The 24,681-nt window shown below is 50.1% G+C and overlaps 1 protein-coding gene across 2 annotated transcripts in view; it reads right to left on the bottom strand.

Moving 5' to 3' along the window:
• IBA57 (iron-sulfur cluster assembly factor IBA57) overlaps positions 1–23,900 on the bottom strand; it is a 55,341-nt gene extending 31,441 nt beyond the window's left edge. The window contains exons 1-3 of one of the 2 annotated variants that reach the window (XM_069590530.1): positions 21,911–23,900; positions 13,585–13,928; positions 12,934–13,180 (exon numbers count right to left, since the gene is read on the bottom strand). In XM_069590530.1, the coding sequence (XP_069446631.1) occupies positions 12,934–13,180; positions 13,585–13,928; positions 21,911–22,251 (932 nt within the window). In that variant the 5' untranslated portion in view covers positions 22,252–23,900. Of the gene's footprint in view, positions 1–11,800; positions 13,181–13,584; positions 13,929–21,910 lie in introns of those variants that run through there. The other variant, XM_069590529.1, reaches the window with a different exon arrangement.
• Positions 23,901–24,681: the final 781 nt, after the last annotated feature.

Consider the following 24,681-nt stretch of genomic DNA (forward strand, 5'->3'; position numbering starts at 1 on the left):
AAACTCCCGTACTTTGGCCACCTCATGCGAAGAGTTGACTCAGTGGAAAAGACTCTGATGCTGGGAGGGACTGGGGGCAGGAGGAGAAGGGGACGACCGAGGATGAGATGGCTGGATGGCATCGCCGACTCGATGGATGTGAGTTTGAGTGAACTCCGGGAGTTGGTGATGGACAGGGAGGCCCTGCGTGCTGCAATTCATGGGGTCGCAAAGAGTCGGACACGACTGAGCGACTGACTTGAACTAACTGGTGGGAGAAGGAAAAGCATCTGTTTGCAATGTGGGAGACCCAGGTTCAGTCCCTAGGTCGGGAAGATCCCCGTGGAGAAGGAAATGGCAACCCACTCCAGTACTCTTGCCTGGAAAATTCCATGGATGGAGGAGCCTGGTAGGCTACAGTCCATGGAGTCGCAAAGAGTCTGACACGACTGAGCGATTTCACTTCCTTTTGTTTCACTTTCTGGAACCAAGCCCCCCAGGACCAAGCGACAACTGTATTTCAAACCACATTCAAACTTTATTACCCTTGGTACTCTTATTTTCGAATTTGCCTACTCCCTAAGTTTACTTGTGACCCCAAAATCAATACTTGAAGGACTTTCACAGTCTGCAGACATGCCCAGAGCAGTAAAAACTCAACTCTCCCAATGCCCATATTCCTAGAATGAGACATACTCTGCCTTTGTGTCCCAGCACTCAGGCTGTAAACAAATATCCTTTTCATAATTGATTTATTGCCACATTTTTTTAATTGTTGTACTTTTTGTTGTTTTCACTGTTTCAAATGACCCCCAAGCATAGAGCTGAAGTGTTTTCTATGTTCCTGAGCACAAGAAGGTTGCGATGTCCCTTACGAAGTTAACACATGAGATGAATTTCATTCAAGTCCAAGTTATAGTCCAAGTTATAATCCTGTTGGCTGTGAGTTCAATGTTAATGAACCAACACACATAAAATAAGGAGTCTTCAGAAAGAAACACGTATAAAATAAAGATATCTATTGATCAGTTGACAAAAACGTGACCAGAGATTGGCAGGAATCTAACTCCGTCCTTTCTGCAGGAGAAGTGGTTTAGTATTCACTAATTCAGCGTTTGCCGGAGGTATGAAACGTAACTACTGCAAATGAGAATCCACCACATCTGACGAATGACTGTTATTGAAAAAATTAAACCCCTCAATTAGAAAAAAGACAAAATTCATGAAAAGACATGTCACCAAAGAGGATACACAGGTAGCAAATAAGCGTGTGAAAGGAGATTCAACATCATTAGCCATCAAGGAAATTCAAAGTAAAAATACCATGAGATACCTCTGCATGCCTGTCAGAAAACTAAAAACACTGAAAACTCCAAACGCCAACAAGGATACAGAGAAACCGTATCTCTGACACATAGCTGGTAGGGCTGCAAAGTGGTATAGCCACTCTGGAAAAGTGTGCAGTTCCTTATAAAACTGAACGTGAAATGGCCCAGCCATTGCTCTCCTGGGCATTTATTCCAAAGAAATAAAACCTGTGTTCACAAGAAACCTGCACATGAATGTGTACAGCAGCTTTAGTTGTTATCACTCCTAATTGGAGACAACACAAATGTCCTTGAACAGGTGGACGGTTAAACAGGCTATGGCAGTTCATACCGTGGAATTAGACTGCACCACAAAAAGGAGTTAACAGTTGACACAGCAGCAACCTGGACAGATCTCCAGGGACTGATGCTGAGGGGGGAAAAGTCAACATATACAGGTTACTACTCTACGTTATTAGCATACTACTAAATGTTTATTAACATAACAGTTTTGAAATGACAGAGTTTTAGAAATGAAAGATTGGTGTGGTCAGGAGTTAGGGACAGGTCAACATGTTAACATGGGATGGAGATGTTCTGTATCTTGACTCTAGTTGAGACACACTAACTTCCCCATGTGATAAAGTGGCACAGAACTCAACACCTATACACAAATGAGCACAAAGAAAACTGTGAGATCAGATAAGGCCAGTGGATGGTGTGATACGGCAGCGCATTTTTGCTAAAAGTTATCATGGGGAGGAACAGGGTAAAGGGTACTGGCACCTCTCTGTATTATGTCTTACAACCATAGTGATCTCCATAGAAACCTCCACTGAATAAAGCAGCCCAGCCCAAGATGATGTGGCAGGTCAGGAGAGGCTGCAGACGCAAGGCCCCGGGCCAGGGGTGTCCGTGAGCAGCCCTGCCCCGTGATGCTGCTCTGCAGCAGTCTGCACCCGCTTGGCGGCATCCCCTCTGCGCTCACGACCTCCAGACTACCCCCACCCACGCCTACTGAACATCTAACTGCCCCCACACACGTCAGGACAGCTGCTGCACAACCCTCCAATTCCTCCAAGCCCCACGTGCTTTAAGATAAACCCAGTTCAGCCCACTCTTCTGGCACCCCCTTGCCCATCACCCAGGGGCAGGGGTTCTCCTTCAACCCCCACTCTGCCCTAGTATAGCGCAGGCCCTGTACAAACCCCTTATGGGCTCTCCCCGATGTGGTCTCCTGTAGTCCTGCCTCCAGCTGCACTGGCTTCGACTCTCTGAAGGATATTCCAGATGTGCAGTAGTCTCAAGGCCCTTCCTCGCTGTGTCCTCTGCCTGGCACAACACACATGCCCCTCTTACCCCTGTCCTTCATGTGCCCAGTCCTCCCAACGTGCTCCATCTCCCCACGCACCTCAGCCCTGCCCTACCCCCTGCCAATGTACCCAGTCACTGCATGTACCAACCTCACACACGCTCCATTCCTACAATGCACCCTGACCTTGCCCTGACCCCCAAATGCACCTGTGCCCGCATGCACCACAACAGCACACTCTCCTTGTCACCCCAATGCTCCCTGATCCCACACTCCATCCCCCAGTGTGCACCATCCCCACGCTGGCCCTGTCCCCTCAGTGTGTCCTGACTCTGCACTCATCCTGCCCCCTAACTGCCCCAACCCTGCTCCATCTCCACATGCACCCAAACCCCACACAAGCCCAGTCCCCCCAAGGCAGCCCATCCTTGCACACGCCCCATGCCCCCAACAGCCTTGTCCTCATCACATAAACCAACAGACAGCCCATCCCCCAGGGCACCCCGTCTCTGCACACATCGCATACCATTCTCTGCTTCATTCTTGACCACAGGGCTACAGCAATCCAGTAGACTTTGCATTTTACTTTTATGGTTTGTAGGCACTCAATAATTTGTTGAATGATTGGAGGAATGAATGAGTGAAACGTGGCTCAGTACTCAGCAATCTCCAGATTTTTCATCAACAGGGTCCCTGCTGCCACTCATTTCCCTGACAAACTTCTTGAGGTTTCGGACATAAAATGTATTCGTAAATGATTCATTTTTGCCACAAACACTAATGTGACCGAACTGAAGTAACATCATTTGAAAAGAAACTGAAGACAAGGACACTAAGTTAGTTAAGAGCCCAGGTCACAGAGAGTGGAAGGAGGTTCCCCCCAGGCTGAGCAAAGGAAGGCTCCCCCAGACCCCCCTCAGTACAGCCAGGCATCTGACCAAGACGTTTGAAATGTAAACACGAAACCTCCAAACAGAATTAGAAAGACGGACAGCACCAAATGTTGGCACGCACGAGGTGCTGGTGGGAGCGTAAAATGGACTGAGCACGCGGTGGAAAGTCCTCCAGCTCCCTCCTACGTGCAGCCCCGCAGACGCACTTCTAGGCACCACTGCGACCAGCTGAAAGCCTGTGTCCACAAAGGGCTCGGTTGAGTGTGCAAATGAATGCAGATTGCCAGAGCCAAGCATGGGCAGAGGCTATCTGCTCAGAATTCGCTGCAGTAAGGGGGTCATGGGCAGTCAGAGGCGGCAGAGCTTCCCTGTGGAATAAGGGAAGGCCCAGTGTGCTTGCAGAGGCCGTGGGTCTGGGGAGCTGGAGCAGCCGACCAGCAGTGGCGTGTCCTGGGGGTGGGTCAGGGGGTATATTTGGCTTTCTCCGGTTGGTTCCAAGTTGGAAGCAGGAAAAAAAAGAAAAGGAAGCATCAGTTATTGATCAAGTCCTGTGGCTTGGAGCTGACGAATTATTGTTTGGCTGCCTGGATTACTGTGAGAGAGAGCAGGCTAATATCCTGCAAGTCCGGCTATAGCAGCCTGGCTTCCTGGGCTGGCTACTGGGGATGGTGGGTTGGTTTCCTGGGCAGGTGGCCAAAGGCTGTAGATCAGAGTTCTATTTTTACAGATGGTCTGGTCAGTGTTTGTAATGCCCTCTGCTGCTTTCCTCATAACAGCCTGAACTGCGAACACCCTGGGGTCCCCTCGACAGGAGACAGAGAAGCTAACTGCAGTTCATCCACTCAACCAGCACTACTCAGCAATAAAAGGACTGCACAGAGACACAGGCATCGTGAGGGAGGTTCAAAAATGTGCTAGGAACAAAACCTCGCTTCAAAGTGCAGGACCATCGATGGCACCGACGATGGGAAGGTTTAGAGCAGGTTCAGCACGCCTGTGATGTCTGGGGCATACAACCTGACTGGGAAGGGGCAGGAGAGAGCAACCGCAACGTATGGATTTTTCAGACTTCATCAAACCGCAGAAATTGTGCATTTTACCATGTGCTAATTTTACTTCCAAGAGGAAAAACAAAAAAGAAACATAAATGATGTTGATGAAGGCATTAGGGGTGGGTATGGCTGAGGTCTGCCGCTTGCTTGGAAATGTATCAAAAATTAAGAAAGGATAAGAGGCAGGGGGTGGCTACAGGATTAGGGTTTGGAACTGATACCCAAAGGAAAAGGCCTAGCAGAAGCTTGACACGAATTGGGCACGAATTGGGCACACACAAGGTGTGTTTACTGCAAAAATCTCACTTTCTGTGTTAGATTTTTTCATAATAAATGTTGGAAACACGCCTAAACATAAAGGAGAAGAGGGGTCAGCATCCGCCAGCCTCCACTCAGATATGCTGGGGGCATCAGGTATAAGCTCTTGGTATCAGCCTCTTAGAATGGGGTCTCCATCCCACTCAGTCTGAGCTTTCCCACTGGATAATTTTTCTCAAATCTATTTATAAATACTCCTGGAACCAGTGCCACATAAAGAACACAGCACACCTGGCTGAGCGCCACCTACGAGGTAGTGAGCATCTTGCCCAGGACCATAGTGAACCATGACATCTGAAATGCAGGCAAAGAGTCAAAAGGAAATCATCCCACAAGACTTATCTGGAAGAAGTAAAGCAAAACATTATCATCTAAAGAGAGAAAGCACAAAGACAACATACCGCAAGACCCATCAGTGGCCTATTGAGTGAACCAAGCAACATCCAAACACTGGAAGCCACAAAAAATATCCATGGTGAAGACAGACAGAGGACAACTCATGAGAAGTGGGGTAAAACACAGGACGCAAAATTGGCATATTAAACACAGACATTAACTGCACAGAGACGTACCACAGAAGCAAACTAGGAAGAAAACGAGACAGAGTACAAATGTTTAAATAAGACCACATATCCCAAGAGAACTGTAATTCAAAGACACACGCGCCCCCATGTCCAGGGCGGCACCGTCCACAGCAGCCCAGGCATGGAAGCAGCCTAGATGGCCAGTGACAGACGGTGGGTTGATAAGCCGTGGTACACACGGACAACGGAATACTACTCGGCCATAAGAAGGAACAAGTGTGAGTCAGCCGAACTGAGGTGGATGAACCCAGAGGCTGTTGCAGACTGAGGTCAGAAAGAAAAAAACAAATGCCATATATTAATGCATGTGTGCGGAATCTAAACCAACGGCGCTGATGAACCTATTTGCAGGGTGGGAACAGAGACGCAGGCGCCGTGAACAGACTTGTGGACACAGTGTGGGAAGGAGAGCGCGGGACGAATTGAGAAAATAGCTCTGAAGCACACACATTCCTGTAGGTAAAACACACAGCTCGTGGGGAGTGGCTCTGCAACAGGGAGCTCAACCCAGTGCGACACCTAGAGGGGGGGATGGTGGGGGGTGGAGTGGGAGGGAGGCACAGAGGAAGCGGATCTAGGGGTCCTTATGCCTGATTCACGTTGCGGTGCGGCAGGAATCAGCACAGCATTGTAAGGCAATTATCCTCCGACTAAAAATAAACTTTAAAAATAAAATAAAAGACAGTATGATCCAGGAGTTTTTTTCAAAGTGAGCTTCTGGAGAATCAAATTACCTGCAGTACCAGCTGGAGAGGGGAGCGTGCCAAGGAAAACACAGCAGTCCAGTGAGAAGACAGGGTTGTTTTCAGAAAAGCCTGGGTAGAGAGAGAGTGCAGACCCAGCCCCCTGCCTCCCTTGAAGCCCCCTGGATTCTCTTCCCACTCCCATCATCCTGTTAATTAAAAATACTTGGTCTTGTTGCTCCTCTGCTTTGCTTACTTCTTTCCTTTATTATTATAGGGACTTCCCTGGTGGCTCAGACGGTAAAGCGTCTGTCTACAATGCGGGAGACCTGGGTTCTGATCCCTGGGTTGGGAAGATTCCCTGGAGAAGGAAATGGCAATCCACTCCACTACTCTTGCCTAGGAAATCCCATGGACAGAGGAGCCTGGTGCAGGCTACTGTCCATGGGGTTGCAAAGAGTCAGACACGACTGAGCGACTTCACTTCACTTTATTATTATTTATCACTATTATTTCTTTTCACGTTCTTTGAATCCATTACGTTGCTATTCTGCTAACTTCTTCAGTCAGAGGCGCGCTTTTAAAGGCTATGAAGTTACCCCTAATATACACCCACAACCAAATTTTGCTCTGTTTTCATGGTCATTTCAAGTAGCTGGTAAACTGTGAGGGCTTTTCTCTTTGACCCATGAGGTATCCAGATGTGATTTTCCTAAATGTTCCAGTGATAAAGGATTTTTAATTGTCTGTTTGTTATTGTTATCTTTTTAGATAAACCTTGTCAAAGGATATGCTCTCTGCAAAACCAGTTCTTTGGCCTACCTGGACACTCTCCAAACCCCATTCTTTTGGGGTTTTACGGAGGCTTTGTTGTAGAGGCATGATCGATTAAATCACTGTCCTTTGGTGACTCATTCAACCTCCAGCCCCTCTTCCCTTCTCAGAGGTCAGAGAGTGGGATTGAAAGTTCTAGGCTTCTAACTAGCAACTAACCCCTACCCTTAGAGTTTTTCTAAAAGTCATCTCATTAACATAAACTCTGGTGTGGTTGACAGGAGCTTGTTATAAATATTAACATACTTCTAACACTCTTATCAGGAGAAGGAAATGGCAACCCACTCCAGTACTCTTGCCTGGAAAATCCCACAGACGGAGGAGCCTGGTAGGTTACAGTCCATGGGGTTTCCGAGAGTCGGACACGACTGTTCGACTTCACTTTCACTTTCCACGTTCATGCATTGGAGAAGGACATGGCAACCCACTCCAGTGTTCTTGCCTGGAGAATCCCAGGGGCAGGGGAGCCTGGTGGGCTGCTGTCTATGGGGTCGCACAGGGTCGGACACAACTGAAGTGACTTAGCAGCAGCAACACTCTTATCACTTAGGAAATTCCAAAAACTTTAGGCACTATGTGCCAGGATGAAGGACAAGATCAAACACATATTTCTTACTAAAAATCACAGTGTCTCAGATGAAACTGACTTATGTCACACCTCATTCTTGAGTGACAGCTCTGGGTATACAAGTCTAGGCTGACCAGGGCCTCCCAGGTTGCAGTGGTAAAGACGCCCCCTGCAATGCAGGAGACGTAAGAGACCTGGGTTCCCTCCCTGGGTCGGGAAGACCCCCTGCAGGAGCAAACGGCAACCCACTCCAGCACTCCTGCCTGGAGAATCCCACGGACAGAGGAGCCTGGCGGGCCACGGGCCACAGGGTCGCAAACAGCCGGACACAACTGAAGTGACTTAGCATGCACACGTGCATTTTTCTCTCAGTACAGTGAACAAACTGCTCATTTTCCTTCTGGTTTCCACTGCTGCTTTCGATAAATCACTTTTTAATATTTTATCACTACCGACTTCCACGTGAAGATCTTCCCTTTACCTTTGGGATTCTAGACTTTCACTACGATGCGACAAGGTATAGCTACAGCAAAGCCACTGGGCTTTCTGAACCTAAGAAGCAACACCTTCCAGCACGTCTAGAAAATTCCCAGCAGTTATTTTTTTTTCCTCTGCCCCATGTTCTTTTCTATCCATCCGTAATTCCACTTAGATCACTATGTTATTATATTAAATCTTCTCTCCACTCTCCCATCTCTTTCTCTCTTTCGTATTTCCCAATTCTTCAGAAAACACATCCATAGATTCCTTTAAAGAAGCAGGTTTATTTCCAGTTCTCCTTGATCTGTTTATGTCATTTGCTTAATCATTTTATAGTCTCTTGCTTCTTACTAATATTTAAATGCCTTATTTTATTTCTTTAAACATACTAAATATATTTATTTTATATGTCTGGTTACTTCAATATCTGAAAATTTGTAGGTTTGATTCTACTGTTTTCCTGCTGACCTTTGTTTCTTTTTGGGTTAAATCAATGTTTCTAGATTTTGTGGCTTTTTAACAACAAATGGTATATTCCTTAGAACTATTCTCTGTCCTTGAGCAGGACAAGGGTCTGTGAAGAAATGTTTACACTTGCATTTTCCAGGCTTCTAGAAATACTACTACCCCAGGACTACTTTTTCCTTTTTTAACGATGACAGCTAATTTTCAGAACGTCATACTCTTTACAGAATAAACTTAAAGCAGACAGGAAAACCAGCAAAGACCTTCCCGAGTATCTATCCCAGCTCTCACAGTGACCACTCTTTATGAAACTGGAAACACATGTGAAGATTAAACACCGACTGATCCCCTCTGGCCGTGTGCATCAAATACTGGTGTTAAGAGTTCCGAAGTCACAGCTTCCCGTAAGCTCCAGTGCTTCTGCGGAAACTGACTTGGTGTTTTCAAGAAAGGAAGCACTTCTGTTGTATGGCAGCCTCCTTTTAAAAATACTGAGGTAGAATACGGAGCATGTACTTCTTTGGATCCGAACCAAAAAATTTAAGGTCGCAGTTGCCTGCAGAACCCTGAAGACATTTACAGGTCACATGATCTCCAAGGCAGCATTTTACTTGGAAGCTGCCCGCACTTAAAACACCATGGCCCATCTCCTTTCTCATTTAATTTATGACTCCCACAACAGGTGACATGTCGGCACAGCAGTGCGTGCTCAGGCCAAGAGGCTGATGTTCCACAAATACCACCGGCCCAGAGAAGACGCTTGGTTCCCAGCTCTGGGTGTTCGCTGACGGTGAAAAGCCCCCGGTGCTTCTGATTCACAGCACGGATACCGGCAGCACCCTGAGCACACGGGGTGACAGCGTATGCTACCTGTGTCGTTCATATGTCACGAGGACCAGCCCATTCTGGTCCACAGCATGTTCTGCCTTCTTAAGCTTGCTCACTTCAGGAGACTGAACCTCAGGATGGAGCTGCCCACCCAGTGTGACCACCTGCTCTCGGTCTGGGGGGATGGGAAAGGGCCAGCACTGCCTGGCTGGCTCCCTGCCTGAGGGGAGCCTTGCCTCCTGGGACTGGCCAAACCCCTTATGTCTCTGTCACCTACAGCTAATAATATACTCAGTGGAGAAAGGCTGAAAGCCTTTTCTCGAATTTCAGGAACAAGACAAGGATGCCCACTCACGCCACTCTCATTCAACATAGTTTTGGAAGACCTAGCTACGGCAAGAGAAGAAGAAGTAATAAAAGGAATCCAAACTGGAAAAGAAAAAGTAAAACTGTCCCTGTTTGCAGAGGACATGATACTGTACACAAAGAACTATCAGAAAACTACTCAAGCTCATCAGTGAATTCGGCAAAGTAGCGAGATACAAAATAATACACAGAAATCTCTTGCACTCCTACAGACTAACAATGAAAGATCAGAAAGAAATAAAGGAAACAATCCCATTTATATTGCATCAAAAAATAAATAAATAAAATACCTAGGAATAAACCGACTTAAAGAGGCAAAAGATCTGTACTCAGAAAACACTGTAGACACAGATGAAAGAAATCAAAGATGACACAAACAGATGGAGAGATATACCACATTCTTGGATTGGAAGAATCAATGTTGTCAAAATGACTGTTCTACCCAAAGCAATCCACAGGGTCTATGCAGTCCCTATCAAATTACCAACAGCATTTTTCACAGAAAGAGAACAAAATATTTTACCGTTTGTATGGAAACACAAGACCCCAAAGAGCTAAAGCAATCTAGAGAAAGGAAAATGGAGATGGAGGAGTCACGCTCCCTGACTTCAGACTATACACAAAGCTATGCGGCATGGCAAAAACAAACGGAACGCATATGTACGGTACAGGCACAAAAACAGAAACACAGATTCATGGAGCAGGACAGGAGGCCCAGAGAAACACTCAAACATCTACGGCCATCTCATCTATGATGAAGGAGACAGGAGTGTACAACGGAGAAAAGACAGTCTCTTCAATACGCGGCCCTGGGAAACTACAGTGTGAAAGAGTGAAATTAGAGCACCACCTAACACCGTACACAAACATTACGTCAAAATGGATTAAAGACCTAAATATAAGGCCAGACACTGTAAAACTCTGACATAAATCTCAGCGAGATCTTTTCTGATCTACCTCCTAATGAAAATAAAAATAAACCAATGGGGCCTAATTAAACTTAAAAGCTTTTGCACAGCAAAGGAAACCATAAACAAAACGAAAAGACAACCCTCTAGAACGGAAGAATACATTTGCAAACGAAGCCACTGACAAGGGATTACTCTCCAAAACATACGAACAGCTCAGGTAGCCCAATATGAAAAAAAACAAACAACCCAATCACAAAAGACATACAGATGGCCAAAAAGCACACGAAAAGATGCTCCACATCACTGATTATTAGAGAAATGGAAATCAAAACTACAAGAAGGTATCATCTCACACTGGTCAGAATGGTTCTCACCAAAAAAAAATTCTATCAACAGTAGTGCGAGAGAGGGTATAGAGAGATGGGAGCCCTCCTGCACTGTTGGTGGGAGTGTAAACTGGTGCAGCCATTATGGAGAAGAGTAGGGGGGTTCCTTAAAAACCTAAAAACAGAGCTGCGATATGATCCTGAAATCCCACCCCTGGGCATATATCCGGAGAAAACCATCATTTGAAATGACACACGTACCTCAATGTCCGCGGCACCACTATTTCATAATTGCCAGGACATGGAAGCGACCAAAATGCCCATCAGCAGAAGAATGGATAAAGATGTTGTACGTACATACAACGGAACACCACGCAGCCAGAAACAAGAACGAAACAATGCCCTTTGCAGCAACGGATGGACCCAGAGACGGTCATACTGAGTGAAGTAAGTCAGACAAACAAGGACAGATACCATGTATGACATTATACATGGAAATCTAAAAAAAAAAAAATGGTACAAATGAACTCATTTACAAAACAGAAATAGAGTCACAGATGTAGAAAACAAACCTGTGATTACCAGGTGGTGGGAGAGGGGGAAGGGGTTAGGGATAAATTGGGAAATTGGGATTGAGATATACATGCCAGTATATATAACAGAGACAATTAATAAGGATCTACTGTAGAGCACAGGGAACTCTACTCAATACTACATAATGACCTATATGGAAAAGACAGTCTGAAAAAGAGCTGGATATATGCATATGAAGAACTGATTCACCTTGCTGTACAGTAGAAATTAACATGACGCTGTAAATCAGCAACACTCCAATAAACATTTAAAATAAATAAACACAGTTAAGAAAGAAAGAAGCCAGAGTTCCACATGGGCTGGTTGTGGGTCGCACTTTAATAGCCACTCTGGGGCATCAGGTGGGACACCCAGTAACCACGAGACTCACATTGTAGCGGGAAAATCAAAGTCAGTGGTTCAAAACGGGGAAGTCAGTCACCCTCTATTAAAGACATGACTACGTCAGAAAACAGCAGCAAGTTCAGCAAGCAAAAGCTCTTCTCTGCACCCTGGGCAGGCCATCCCAAGGCAGCCACTCCCTACCCTGAGCTCAGGAGGGCTATGGAGGGGAGGAAGGGGCTGCCCGTGCCACCGTGGGGCCAAAGCTGCGGAGATGTGGTATAAAATGGTACTGGGGCTCCCCCAGCTGGCGCCACTGAGCACAGAGGTGTGCTTGGGAGGACTCGGGTGGGTGTGAGCAATGCCTGTGCCTGTACCCACAGACACTGCCGTTCCACCTGGCCCCACAAGATTCCCACCTTCAGACATGCCCCAGTCAACATGGCAAGACAGTTCCCAGAGTCCACTTGCCCCTTTAGCCACCCCAGACACTGGGACGCTCCCTTCCCAAGCCTGCCCAAGCAGGCTCAGAGGGGTGTGGGCAGCCCAGAGGCATCCTGGAACATTCTCTCCTTGGTTGACGGATGAACCAGCTCCAGGTCAGTATGGTTCAGAACATCATCCAGGGTCTGGCGGAAGCTGCAGCATTGCCCAGGAGAGAGGCAGGTGCAGGGCTCCCTTCCACCCACCCTCAGTCCTCAGGAGGGGTCCTGATGCTCCAGCCATAAAGCTTCCAGGATGGGACAGCCACCCTGAGCACAGGCCGGTCCCCAGGAAGCATGACAGGCTGGGAACAGCCGGGCTGCATGGAGGAGCACGCCCTGCCATGCCAGTAGCTTTGGGAGGCCCACAAATGCTTGGGGACCCCCAAGGGTGTGTTCTCTCAACTGGGCCACCCAAGGAAGTGGGGGCTGGCTACAGGGTGCAGTCGATGAGGCCCCGTACAGGAGTGCAGGGGCATCCGAGGCTACTTGGTGGCTGTGGGCCACCAGTCTGGCACAGACGCAGTAAGGGCCACAAGGCCACTCTCAGAGGTTCTGATGTGCAGAGGGCCCTTAATTTTCTCAGACCGGAGCAGGGCCAGACCCACGTCCCCCAGCCCTGCCCGGTACTTGCCGGCTGCCTGCCCTGACTCGGTGAGCACAGCGGCGCCGGGGGCAATGCCGCCGCCAGGAACGGCTCCTGAGACCTGTACTGGGAAGAGGCGCTTCCGGATAACACCCATGTGGTGGGTGCGAGCTGTCAGCTCCTGGCCGATGTAGCAGCCCTTGGTGAAGCTGATGCCGTTCATGAAGGCCAGGTTGGACTCCAGGGGCAGCGCCACTCCTGGGGGCAGGTCGTGGACACCCTCGGGAACACCTGCAGAGGTGGCGAGAGGCTTGCTGAGGTCTGAGGTGTCCTCCAGAGCTGGGGGCTCAACCCAAGGTGGCCAGCGGTACTGGCCTGTAGCAGTCCCAGCATCTGACCCCCAGTCTTCCGGGTCCCTCCGCATCCTCCAGGTCCCAACTCCAGCCCCTGCTCTGGTCTCCGGGTGAGCTGCTTGTCTGGGCCTCAATACTGCCCTCTAGAGAAGACTCTACCCCTGAGCCCAGAACTCTGCTCTATGCCCTGACTCCTCCCAAGGCCTGGACTCACCATGCAGTTTTCCCAGGGCTCCGGGTCACACCCCTCCTGTCGCCTCACGTCCCACCCTGCCCCTCCTCCCCGTCCAGCATCAGCCCCCCAAACCTAACCTCTCCCCAAGTCCAACCCCATGTCCATACCTTGCTGGTACCGGTGCCGGTGATAATCCTGGAGGTCCCCAAGACGGCCCCCGGGCACCAAGGCTGAACCCTCGTCCTGGGAGAGGAGCCGCCAGCCCATGCAGGCAGTCCGGGGATCCGGGGTGAGGATGTCGGCACACTCGGCCGTCTTCCGCGGCGGCACCGCCCCGCCCGCCTCCCTCGGGGCGCGCGGCAGCACGGCCCACACGCGCAGCTCGGGGCACGGCTCCACCGTAACCTTCCGCCGGATCTTGTGCAGCAAGAGGTGCCTCTGCAGCGCATCCACCACGGAGCTGTCGCACTCCAGGAGGAAGGTGGGCTGTTCACCGGAGCGCTCAGGGAGCCTGCGGGGAGACGAGGGGGTGGCAGGGCTCACCGAGCGAAGGGCTTGCAGTCGGGTCCCGGCCATGGTGGCTGTGCCGCCCCAGTGCACCAGTCCCCTTGGGCCACCTGGGAATGAAAGCACCCCCCACACCCAGGGAGGGAGCCACAGGAAACAGTCCGGCAGTGGCAGGCCTTGGCCAGACAGGTACAAAGCAGGGCCTTGGGACCACAGTGGCGTCCGGCGGTCAAGGTGAGGTGAGACGTCACAGACGGCCACTCGAAAGTCAGAATTTGCCACCTCCAGCCCTGAGAAGCACCAAGCAGCCAGTGGATTTCGGGGCGGGGTGGTGCTGGCAGGCAGGAAGAGCTGGGAGGGCGGCAGACAGCCAATGCAGGTGAGATGCACGGGGAGGCCACACTCAGCCCATGCCCACTTCCTACCTCCGCTAGGGAAGCCCTGCAACCTGGACAGGGTCCCAGAGCCATCCTAACTCCCACTTCAGGCAGCCCACATCCAGTGGAATACCCCAGATTCTGGTGTCACTGATGAATGGATGGTGGGGCCCTTACAGAGAGATGAGCACAGAGAGGCCAGCGCACAATCAGATGTGATGGAGGGGCCCTAAAGTGGAGATGTCCCAGAGGAGCACATGGCTGGAGTCCTGATTACAGATGTGGCTTGAGCAAGGACCCACAGCTGCATGGCAGCTGAGACAGGGAAGCGGGTAAAACCCTCAGGAGCGTGTATCAGAAAGAAAGGCCATCAGCTGGGACCCATCAGCTGTGCCTCGGACCCTCTCCCCAGGCAAGAAAGGGTTAAGTGCTACCCTGGAGAAGTCAATTGCCCACCAAGGAAAGAGCTACAGAAGCTTGCTTGGGGTGGCGGTGGGGGAGGGATTTGCCTGGTGGTCCAGTGGTTAAGAATCTGCCCTCAATTTCAGGGGGCTCCACTTCGATCCCTGCTGGGGAACTAAGAGCGCCACAACTACCGAGCCTGCAGCCTCAACGAGAGAGAGGCCCACGCTCTGTGACAAAGAGCCCAAGCACCGGAAGCAAAGACCCTGCGTGCCGCAACGCACGCCCACACAGCCAGAGTGGTATAAGCGACCGAAGGAAGTACTGTTTCCAACAAGCAGAATTAAAACTTCTCTATTTATTCTTGGCTGTGCTGGGTCCTTGTTGCTGTGCGTGGGCCTTCTCCAGCTGCGGCAAGAGGGGCCACTCTCCCTGGCGGTGTGATGGCCTCTCTCGTGGAGCACAAGCTCCAGGTGTGTGGGCTTCAGTAGTTGTGGCGCATTGGCTTAGTCGCTTCATGGCATGTGGGATCTTCCTGGACCCGGGATCAAACCCATATCCCCTGCACTAGCAGGCAGATTTCTTATCCACTGTGCCAGCACAGAATTCCTAAAACAAGTTGTTTCTTTTTTATTATTATTTTTTTAAAGCAGCTTGCTTGGTACCCTGATTTCTGTGACTTCACCCTACAGCACAAACTCTGCCAGATGCGTACACATAACTCTCAGCCAAGGGTCACGGAAGTAAAGGAACAAGCATGTGAAGAAAGTGGAAAAGAGCAGCCAGTCAGCCTCACCCTCCAAACAGTCATCAAAGAAGGTCAGAGAGAGATCAGCTGCGGGCTGGGAAAACGATCATTTTCAGACAGAATTAAACTGCCAGAAAAAAAGAGAAGTGTTCAAAGGTGCTGCCTCAGATAACCACATGGAAAGAAGTTCAAAGTCACTTATCATGACACAAAGACAAGTTAAAACCACAAGATACCAAGGCACGACTATCTGAATGGCTAAAATAAAAACGTTCAAGGCAACAAGGATGCAGAAAAGATGGACCATCCGGCCTTGCTGGTGGGAATGCAAATGGAACAGACACTCCAGAAAAGAGTTTGCAGTTCTGTTCAAGACTAGACATGCAGCGGCCACACAGTCTAGTCACTGCACTCCTGGGTCCTTGTCCTAGAAAACACGCCACGTGTTGACACAAAACCTGGGCATAAACATTAGGAGCAGTTTTATTCTTAACAGTCACGAAATGAAGCCAAAACATCCTTCAGTGGGTGGATGAATGGTTAAACAAACCATGGTCCAGTCTGTCAAGGGAATACCTACTAAGCAAGGGAAAGGAGGAGGCCGTCTATGGGGTCGCACAGTCGGACACGACTGAAGCGACTGAGCAGCAGCAGCAGCACTGATGAATCCAACGGGCATCAAGGTGAGTGAGACAAAGACTCTGATAGTGTAACAGTCCTGAAATGACAGGGTCATAAAGACGGAGAGTGAGCAGGGGGCTGGCTGAGGGGCTGAGAAGGGGAGTGTGCCCACAGAGGGCAGAAGCGGGCCTGATGGTAATGGAAGAGCTCTGTCTTCATCGAAGATACACAGGTCTACATGTGTGATCAAATCAGAGCTGCATGCAAGTGAGCACGTGGCAGCCTGGAGGAACCGGAGTGCGCCCTGTGGCTGGCCCACGCCCCCTCCCCTCGAATGGGACCCTGGACTATCGGAGGTGAGACGTTGCCCCTGGGGGAGCGGGGTGAAGGGTATGTGAGACCTCCCTGCTCATTTTTGCATGGCTTCCTGTAAATCTATAATCGTTTCAAAATAAAAAGTTGAAAAAGGAGCTGCCTCTGGAGAAGATGGATCCATGCCAGTGAGAAGGGAGAGGGCAGTCAGTTTTCATGAAAAGCCTTTACTAGGTTTTTCACCCATGTGTAGGTATATTTCTGTTTTCTAAGTCTCTGATAAAGGAAGCAACCAGAAGCAATATGAAGCACTGGCAAGAGGGAGAAATGAGCATGGGTGGACAGAATGTGAGGCCACAGGGGCAAAGTGAACCCCAGAGAGAGGAGACAGAGATGCAGGTAAAACCACGCCCAAGAAGGGCAAAGGCCCAGCACGGGGAGGGGCCTGGGAAGGGCTGGTTAAGGGGCCACCAGGGCGCCAGGGCAGTCAAGCCCCAGGCTGATGCCCCATCTCACTCATGGGGCCAGTGTTCCACAGGGTTCAAGAGAAGCAGGGTGGAGAACGGACAGGTTCTGGGTTCAGGCACTTTTTTTCTGAGCTACCCGTGCAAATGGCCTTGTGCCATTCAGCCCCTCGGGGCCAGCAAGGCTGCAAAGCACTCCTGCGCCCCACCACCCCAAATCAGACTGTCTGCTGCCCCTGCTGCAGCTAAATAACAGGGGACAGGTCAGCAGGGGAAGTGGTGACGCACGGTGAACCTCTGCTCAGCCAGCACAGCACAAATTTGAGCTGGAACCGTCTCTGTGGGGCCATCTTGGGCACTGCTGGACACTGAGAGCACCCCTGGGCTCGGCCTCCTCAATGCCAGGAGCAGCCACACCTGAGTGACAACCACAGATACCCCTGGGGCACACAGTGGCCCTGAGTAGGACTGCCAGATAAAATACATGACGCCCAATCAAATTTGCATCTCAGAAAAAAAAATCATTTTTGAATAACTTCTTTAGTGTAAGTACTTCCCAAACACTGCATAGGTCACCCCCCAAAGTCCCTCGTGTCTGTCTGAGACGTACCTCACATCCCACAGTTTTCCTTGCCCAGCCCAGCAGCCCAGCCCGGGGGAACAACCACAGCGGCAGGAAGAGGAGGCTGAGGGCCCCTGCAGCCTCACCAGCCAGCCTGGCGGGCGGACCCGGGTGAAGAGGTGCGCCAGCCCCGTGTCCCACCCTCCCTCTGCCAGGCACACACGGAGAACACTGCCCAGAAACCAGCTGCGCCCAGGCTCAGCACGATCCCGCTGAGATCAGCACTGGGGAAAGGCGTGCAGGGAGACGAGCCAGCAGCGGACCTCAGCAGCCCGCCTGCCGGGGTGGCCCCCAGAGGCACGCCTGGGCTCCCCAAAAGCCAAGCAGCCCAGCTCGCAAAACCTGCAGGATTCCTCTAACAGCCAGTACTCAACAAACACACGGTCAGGGTGAGGAGAGACTTCAAAACACAAAGCCCCAGCTGAGCCGATGAGTCAAGCCACGACTGGGAGAAAAGGTTTGAAAAGTCACATCGGACAAAGGACTGTCACTCAGAACATACAAAACCACTGAAAACTCAACAATTAGGAGACAGTCTGATTAAAACTAGGCCAAAGATCTGGACATCTCCCCAAAGAAAACATACAGGTGGCAAACAGCATATGCAATGATGTTACATGTCATTTGTCATCAGGGAAAAGGAAATTAAAGCAAGCTCCACTGCACACCTATCAGGATGATCAAAATCCAGAAACTGACACCACCGAAGGCTGGTGAGGCTATGGAGAAACGGGAAGTAATTACTTCTCGTTGGTGGGAATGAAAAATGACACTTTGGAAGACACTTTGGTGGTTTCTTATAAAACTACACATACTCTTACCTTGCAGTCTAACAGTCACACTTCCTGGTATTTACCGAAAGAAGCTGAAAACTAACCTCTAGACAGAAAACCTGAGCACAGATGTTTATAGCACCTTTACTCATAATCACAACAATATGGAAGCAACAGCAAGTCCTTCAATCGATGAATGGATTTATTAACTGGTACATGCAAACAATAGAGTATTAGTCAACACTAAGAGAAATGAGCTATGAAGCCCTGCAAAGACAGGGAGGACACGTAAATGTATATTACTAAGTGAAAGAGGTCAGTCTGAAAAGGCTGCAGAGCCTGTGATCCCAACTACGTGACACTCTAGAAAAAGGGAAACTATGGAGACAGTTTCAGATCCAAAAATACCCTTTCAGTGGTGGTGAGGAGTCACGAGGGAGGGTGAATAGGTACAGCCCAAAGGATATTTAGGGACAGTAAGGCCACTCTGTATGATATTACAGTGGTACATACACATTATAAAATACTCATCCAATTTCACAGAAAGCACAGCAGCGAGAGTGAAGCTTAATGTGAACTGAGGACTTTGGGTAATTCTGACGTCAGTATAGGCTCATCAGCTATAACTAACGTACTGCTCTGGAGGAGGAGGCTGATACGGGGCAGGCTATGCATGTGCGGGAGCAGAGAGTGTATGAGAGATCTCTGCCTTCTCAATTTTCCTATTAACCTGAAACTGCTCTAAAAAGTCTTTCCTTTTTTATTTTTGGCTGCACCACGTGGCTTGCAGTATCTCAATTCACCAACCAGGGACTGAAGCCAGGCCATGGCAGTGAAAGCCTGGAATCCTAACCACTAGGCCACCAGAATACTCCCTCAGAGAGTCTACTTTAAAAACCAAACACTCAAGTTTTGTCTGAGAGATGGTGCTACATTCGGGAAACAAGATCAGGGAGCACTGAGGAGGGAACAACTCAAGGATGGGAAACTAGAAGCATGACAGTTTCAGGGAAAAATTCCAGGGAGTCCCCTGGTGGCCTAAGCGGTTAGGATTCTGGACTTGCACTGCTGTGGCCCAGGTTCAATCCCTGGTCATGGAACTGAGATCCCACAATCCGCACAGCACAGCCAAAAAGGAAGAAAAAGAACAATTCTGGAGACAGGATACAGAGAAAACGTCAGGCAAAGAGCAACCATGAAGTAAGCAGGAAGGCCGCAGGCTTCCAGGCGGGACACCCAGTTGCCAGCGTGTCCCCTTCCCTCCGAGAGCAGACCTCAGTGAGATCAGATGTAGGTAAACGGTCAACAGCAACCAGGAGGGGAAGGAGCACATCTCATGAACAGCAGGCGTCACCAGAAATATATCCCAATAGAAACATCAGGGTAGGACGGGAGCCCAGAAGACTCAGCACCCCATGCCCCAGCGCAGAGAGCTGGGAGAGAGGAATCTGGGCATGGTTCACCCAGCCCCCAGGCCCTAGAGCAGCTATCAGAGGGAGTGTTCTCACGTCTCCCCTCCTCCAACTGCTCAGAAGTGGGGCCACTAATTCAGGCTGTCCTCTCTGATGGAATGAGGACCTCACCCCACCTGCTGGGGTTGCACTCCCCACAAAGGACTTTGAGCTGGAATCTCAGAAGAGCAACCAGGGTCAGGGGACATCATTACAGTGCACTGCGATTCCCTCAGCACACAGATAGCAAGTGGCACGCCAACACCCCGCTCTCAGGAGTGAACAAGAGAGAAGAACAAACTCCTCTACAGTACAGATCACAGCACACACAATGCCTAGAAAGAACTACCATGTACATGCCTGCTGACAAGAACCGATGGCCCAGCAGCTAAGCAAAAACACGCCAAACCGGAGGAAAAGATTGAAAGATTAAAAAAAAAAAAAAAACTAGAAACAGAAAAATATATATTTTTTACACTGTAGAGTGACTTATCAGGATATAACTTCATTATAGGAAGAATGCAAAGGCAGAAAGATATAAAGGCAGACTGGAGACTCAAGGAAGAAAATTTGAGGACCAAAACATCATTACAACACTGATAAATTAAAAACTGGAAAGACCATTATAGGGGCTACAGAATGTTACAGACATGGAGGGCTTAAGATAATCAAAGGATGTAGTTTTTAAAAGAGGTTAAGCAACTCCTGGGAAGATAATAATTACATAAAACAGATAATGACAATGGTATTTCTGAAAGAGGGGACACACAGCAGGGACCACACGTTTTCTATAAAAGACCAGATTGAAAATAATTTAGGTATGAGGCCACACAATCTCTACCACATTATTACATTATTAATTATACTTTTACCATTGGAAAGCAAAAGTGGCCACAGAGGATATGAACAAATGGAGGTAGCACTGCAGTCAAACTTTATTTACAAAAACAGACAGCTGGATCTGCCCAAGGGTCCTAATTTACTGATCCCTGTTACAGAGTCACAGAGCCCACCAGGTGCCTAGCAATGTGACATGACAGCAGACCCCCAATACAACACATCATCATGATACTTCAAGACATCAGGATGAAGATGAGCCCCTAAGAGAAATCCAGAGAAAACCCCGTCACACACAAAGGCTCAGAAATCAAACACCACTAGGCTTCTTGACAACAATGCCAGCCAGCAGCTGCAAGGCAGGCTGTGGTGTCAACGTTTCCTGGGACAATTTTCAGTGGAGTTTTAGGACCAGCCAAGTTATTGGGGATGGAGGAGGAAATGGCAATCCACTCCAGTATTCTTGGCCTTGAGAATCCTATGGACAGAGGAGTCCATGGGGTCACAAAGAGACCCACACGACTGACTACCTGACTCGCACACACAAGTTATGGGGTAGAAGTCAAAGGTCGCTGAAGTATCCTACCTCTCAACAAACCACTAAAGAATGTACTCACAGGAAGTACTCTTAGGAACAGGCAGACAAACCCACAACAGAAGAGGGCCACGAGTTTTCCGGGCGGCCTCAGGCAGGGCAACAGCCTGGAACTGCGTAAGAGGTTCTAGAGAAACCAAGTCTGAGAAAGCTAAGCAAGTGAACACGGAAAGCTCTACAGGACACCAAACGCTAATATCACTGAATACGGAGAGATTGTGGAGAGAAATGCGTGTACACGAGAACTCAGGAGGTAGTGGTACAAGCCAGCGGCACAGACGTTGCTCCCTGCAGCGTGGCTCCTTCTCCGTGCAGTGGGTCTGAGCATGGGCAGAGGCCAGGTGTAAGTGCTCCCAGGCGAGTCACTGGCGGCCCACCCCTCGGAGCTGGCTCCAGCCCACCTATGGCTGCCTTCCCCCAGGTGCTCAGCTCTGCCCACTGTGCGGGTCTCCTAGTGCCCTACCCTGGGCGCTCCTTCCATCCTCAGGTGCCACCTCTTAGGGGCTCACCTCGGCCCTCCCTGTGCACAGATTCCCAGATGTCCCTTCCCCTGGATTCCCTGTCGTGCATGTCCTTTCCTGGATGTCCGTCCCGGGCTAGTGGTAGTCTTCCCCTAGGTACCCCGCCTCTGGATGTCGTTAGTTCTGCCTTCTGTCCGTCCCTCCCCAATGTCTGCCTCTACCCCTGGGAGCCCACCCCCCAAGTCCTCCCAGGCCCGCTCCCGGGTGCCCTTTCCCTGGGTGATACCCCGACCCCCACGGCCAGCCCTACAAAACGCGCTCACCCGTAGAGAATGACGTCATAGAGAGTGCGTCCTTGCACATTGAGAAAGTGGGCGTAGCCCGCTCGGGCCGAAGTTGACGCCTCGCCAGCCGCAGGACCCGGAAGCGGCAGCTCATTGGTCAGCAGGCCTAGGAGAAAGGGCGCCGAGTCCGGCCCGCGCACGCGCACGAGGGCACGCTCGCCCAGCAGAAAGCAGGCCCATGTTGCGCCGCTAGCGGGGTCAGCGCCCTGACAGCAGCCGCTGTGAGCCAGGCGGCGCCTCGGGGCCGCGCGCAGCCGCCAGCTCCAGGCCGGGCCGCCGCACCCTGGAGCCGCACCCCTGAGCAGTGCCGCGGCCGCCATCTTGGGGAGGAGTGAGGCGGCGCCCGCAGCCGCTCGGGCGGGCGGCCGGACGCGCGAGGCGAGTTGGGGCGCCGGGAAGCGGTGCGCGCGGGCGCCACAGCGGCCCCTGGCTGCTGACGGGCGGGGCGCGCGCGGGGCGCGGTGTGCGCGAGCGTACGCGGGCTGGGGCCACAGCGGCCCCTGGTGGCGGGCGAGCGGCCCCTGCCCGGGCGGCCCGGGGGAGGGTGGGCGGAGCGTGCGCCGGGGCGAGGCCTCGCCCGCACGCCCATCTTGGGCTGACTTCTGCTCCTGCGAGTCGGCCGGCGCCTCGGTTCTCAGAGATGTTTCCGCTTGCTTTATTGTGTTGAGACGCGCATGACGTGAACGTTACCATCTTTACCATGTTGGGGTGCACATTTCTGAGCCATTGAGCCTGTGCACACCGTCCTGTACCCATCCCCACAACTTTCTCATCTTCCCAGACCAAAACTCCGCCCTCTCAGATGAACATCCCTATCTCCCTCCCCAGACCCTGGGAATGCCAGTCCAGTCTCTCTCTATGGCCCTGATAGCCCTGGGAAACTCATGGAAGTGGAGTCTTTATCTTTTGTGACACGCTCGTGTCTACCAGGTTCCTCCATGATGTAGCATGTGTCAGCCTTTGTAAAGGCTGATTGATAGTCCATTGTATATATGTGTGTGTGCGCACACACACACACACACACACACTACATCTGGATTATCCATTCACTCACTGATGGAACATTTATGTTGCTTCCAACACAGGGACCTCTTAGGTTGCTCAGAGAGTAAAGAATCTGCCTGCGATGCAGGAGACCTGGGTCGGGAACATTCCTTAGAAAAGGGAATGGCAAACTCTCTCCAGTATTCTTGCCTGAAGAATTTCATGGACAGAGGAGCCTGGCAGGCTAAGGTCCAGTTCCAGTTCCAGTTCAGTCGCTCAGTCATGTCCCACTCTTTGCAACCCCATGAATTGCAGCAGGCCAGGCCTCCCTGTCCATCACCAACTCCCGGAGTTCACTCAAACTCAGGTCCATCAAGTTGGTGATGCCATCCAGCCATCTCATCCTCTGTCATCCCCTTTTCCTCCTGTCCCCAATCCCTCCCAGCATCAGAGTCTTTTCCAATGAGTCAGCTCTTCGCATGAGGTGGCCAAAGTACTGGAGTTTCAGCTTTAGCATCATTCCTTCCAAAGAACACCCAGGGCTGATCTCCTTCAGAATGGACTGGTTGGATCTCCTTGCAGTCCAAGGGACTCTCAGGAGTCTTCTCCAACACCACAGTTCCAAAGCATCAATTCTTCGGCGCTCAGCTTTCTTCACAGTCCAACTCTCACGTCCATACATGACCACTGGAAAAACCATAGCCTTGACTAGATGGACCTTTGTTGGCAAAGTAATGTCTCTGCTTTTGAATATGCTATCTAGGTTGGTCATAACTTTTCTTCCAAGGAGTAAGCGTCTTTTAATTTCATGTTTGCAGTCACCATCTGCAGTGATTTTGGAGCCCCCCAAAATAAAGTCTGATACTGTTTCCACTGTTTCCCCATCTATTTCCCAAGAAGCAATGGGACCAGATGCCATGATCTTCATTTTCTGAATGTTGAGCTTTAAGCCAACTTTTTCACTCTCTTCTTTCACTTTCATCAAGAGGCTTTTGAGTTCCTCTTCACTTTCTGCCATAAGGGTGGTGTCATCTGCATATCTGAGGTTATTGATATTTCTCCTAGCAATCTTGATTCCAGCTTGTGTTTCTTCCAGTCCAGCATTTCTCATGATGTACTCTGCATATAAGTTAAATAAGCCGGGTGACAGTATACCGCCTTGATGTACTCCTTTTCCTATTTGGAACAAGTCTGTTGTTCCATGTCCAGTTCTAACTGTTGCTTCCTGACCTGCATATAGGTGTCTCAAGAGGCAGGTCAGGTGATCTGGTATTCCCATCTCTTTCAGAATTTTCCACAGTTTATTATGATCCACACAGTGAAAGGCTTTGGTATAGTCAAGAAAGCAGAAATAGATGTTTTCCTGGAACTCTCTTGCTTTTTCCATGATCCAGCAGATCTTGGCAATTTGATCTCTAGATCCTCTGCCTTTTCTAAAACCAGCTTGAACATCTGGAAGTTCACGGTTCACGTATTGCTGAAGCCTGGCTTGGAGAATTTTGAGCATTACTTTACTAGCGTGTGAGAGGAGTGCAATTGTGCGGTAGTTTGAGCATTCTTTGGCATTGCCTTTCTTTGGGATTGGAATGAAAACTGACCTTTTCCAGTCCTGTGGCCACTGCTGAGTTTTCCACATTTGCTGGCATATTGAGTGCAGCGCTTTCACGGCGTCATCTTTTAGGATTAGAAATAGCTCAACTGGAATTCCATCACCTCCTGGCTAAGGTCCATGGGGTCTCAAAGACTCGGACACAACTGAGCGACTA

Source organism: Ovis canadensis, chromosome 5, assembly GCF_042477335.2.
Source record: "Ovis canadensis isolate MfBH-ARS-UI-01 breed Bighorn chromosome 5, ARS-UI_OviCan_v2, whole genome shotgun sequence".
Taxonomy (NCBI): Eukaryota; Metazoa; Chordata; class Mammalia; order Artiodactyla; family Bovidae; genus Ovis; species Ovis canadensis.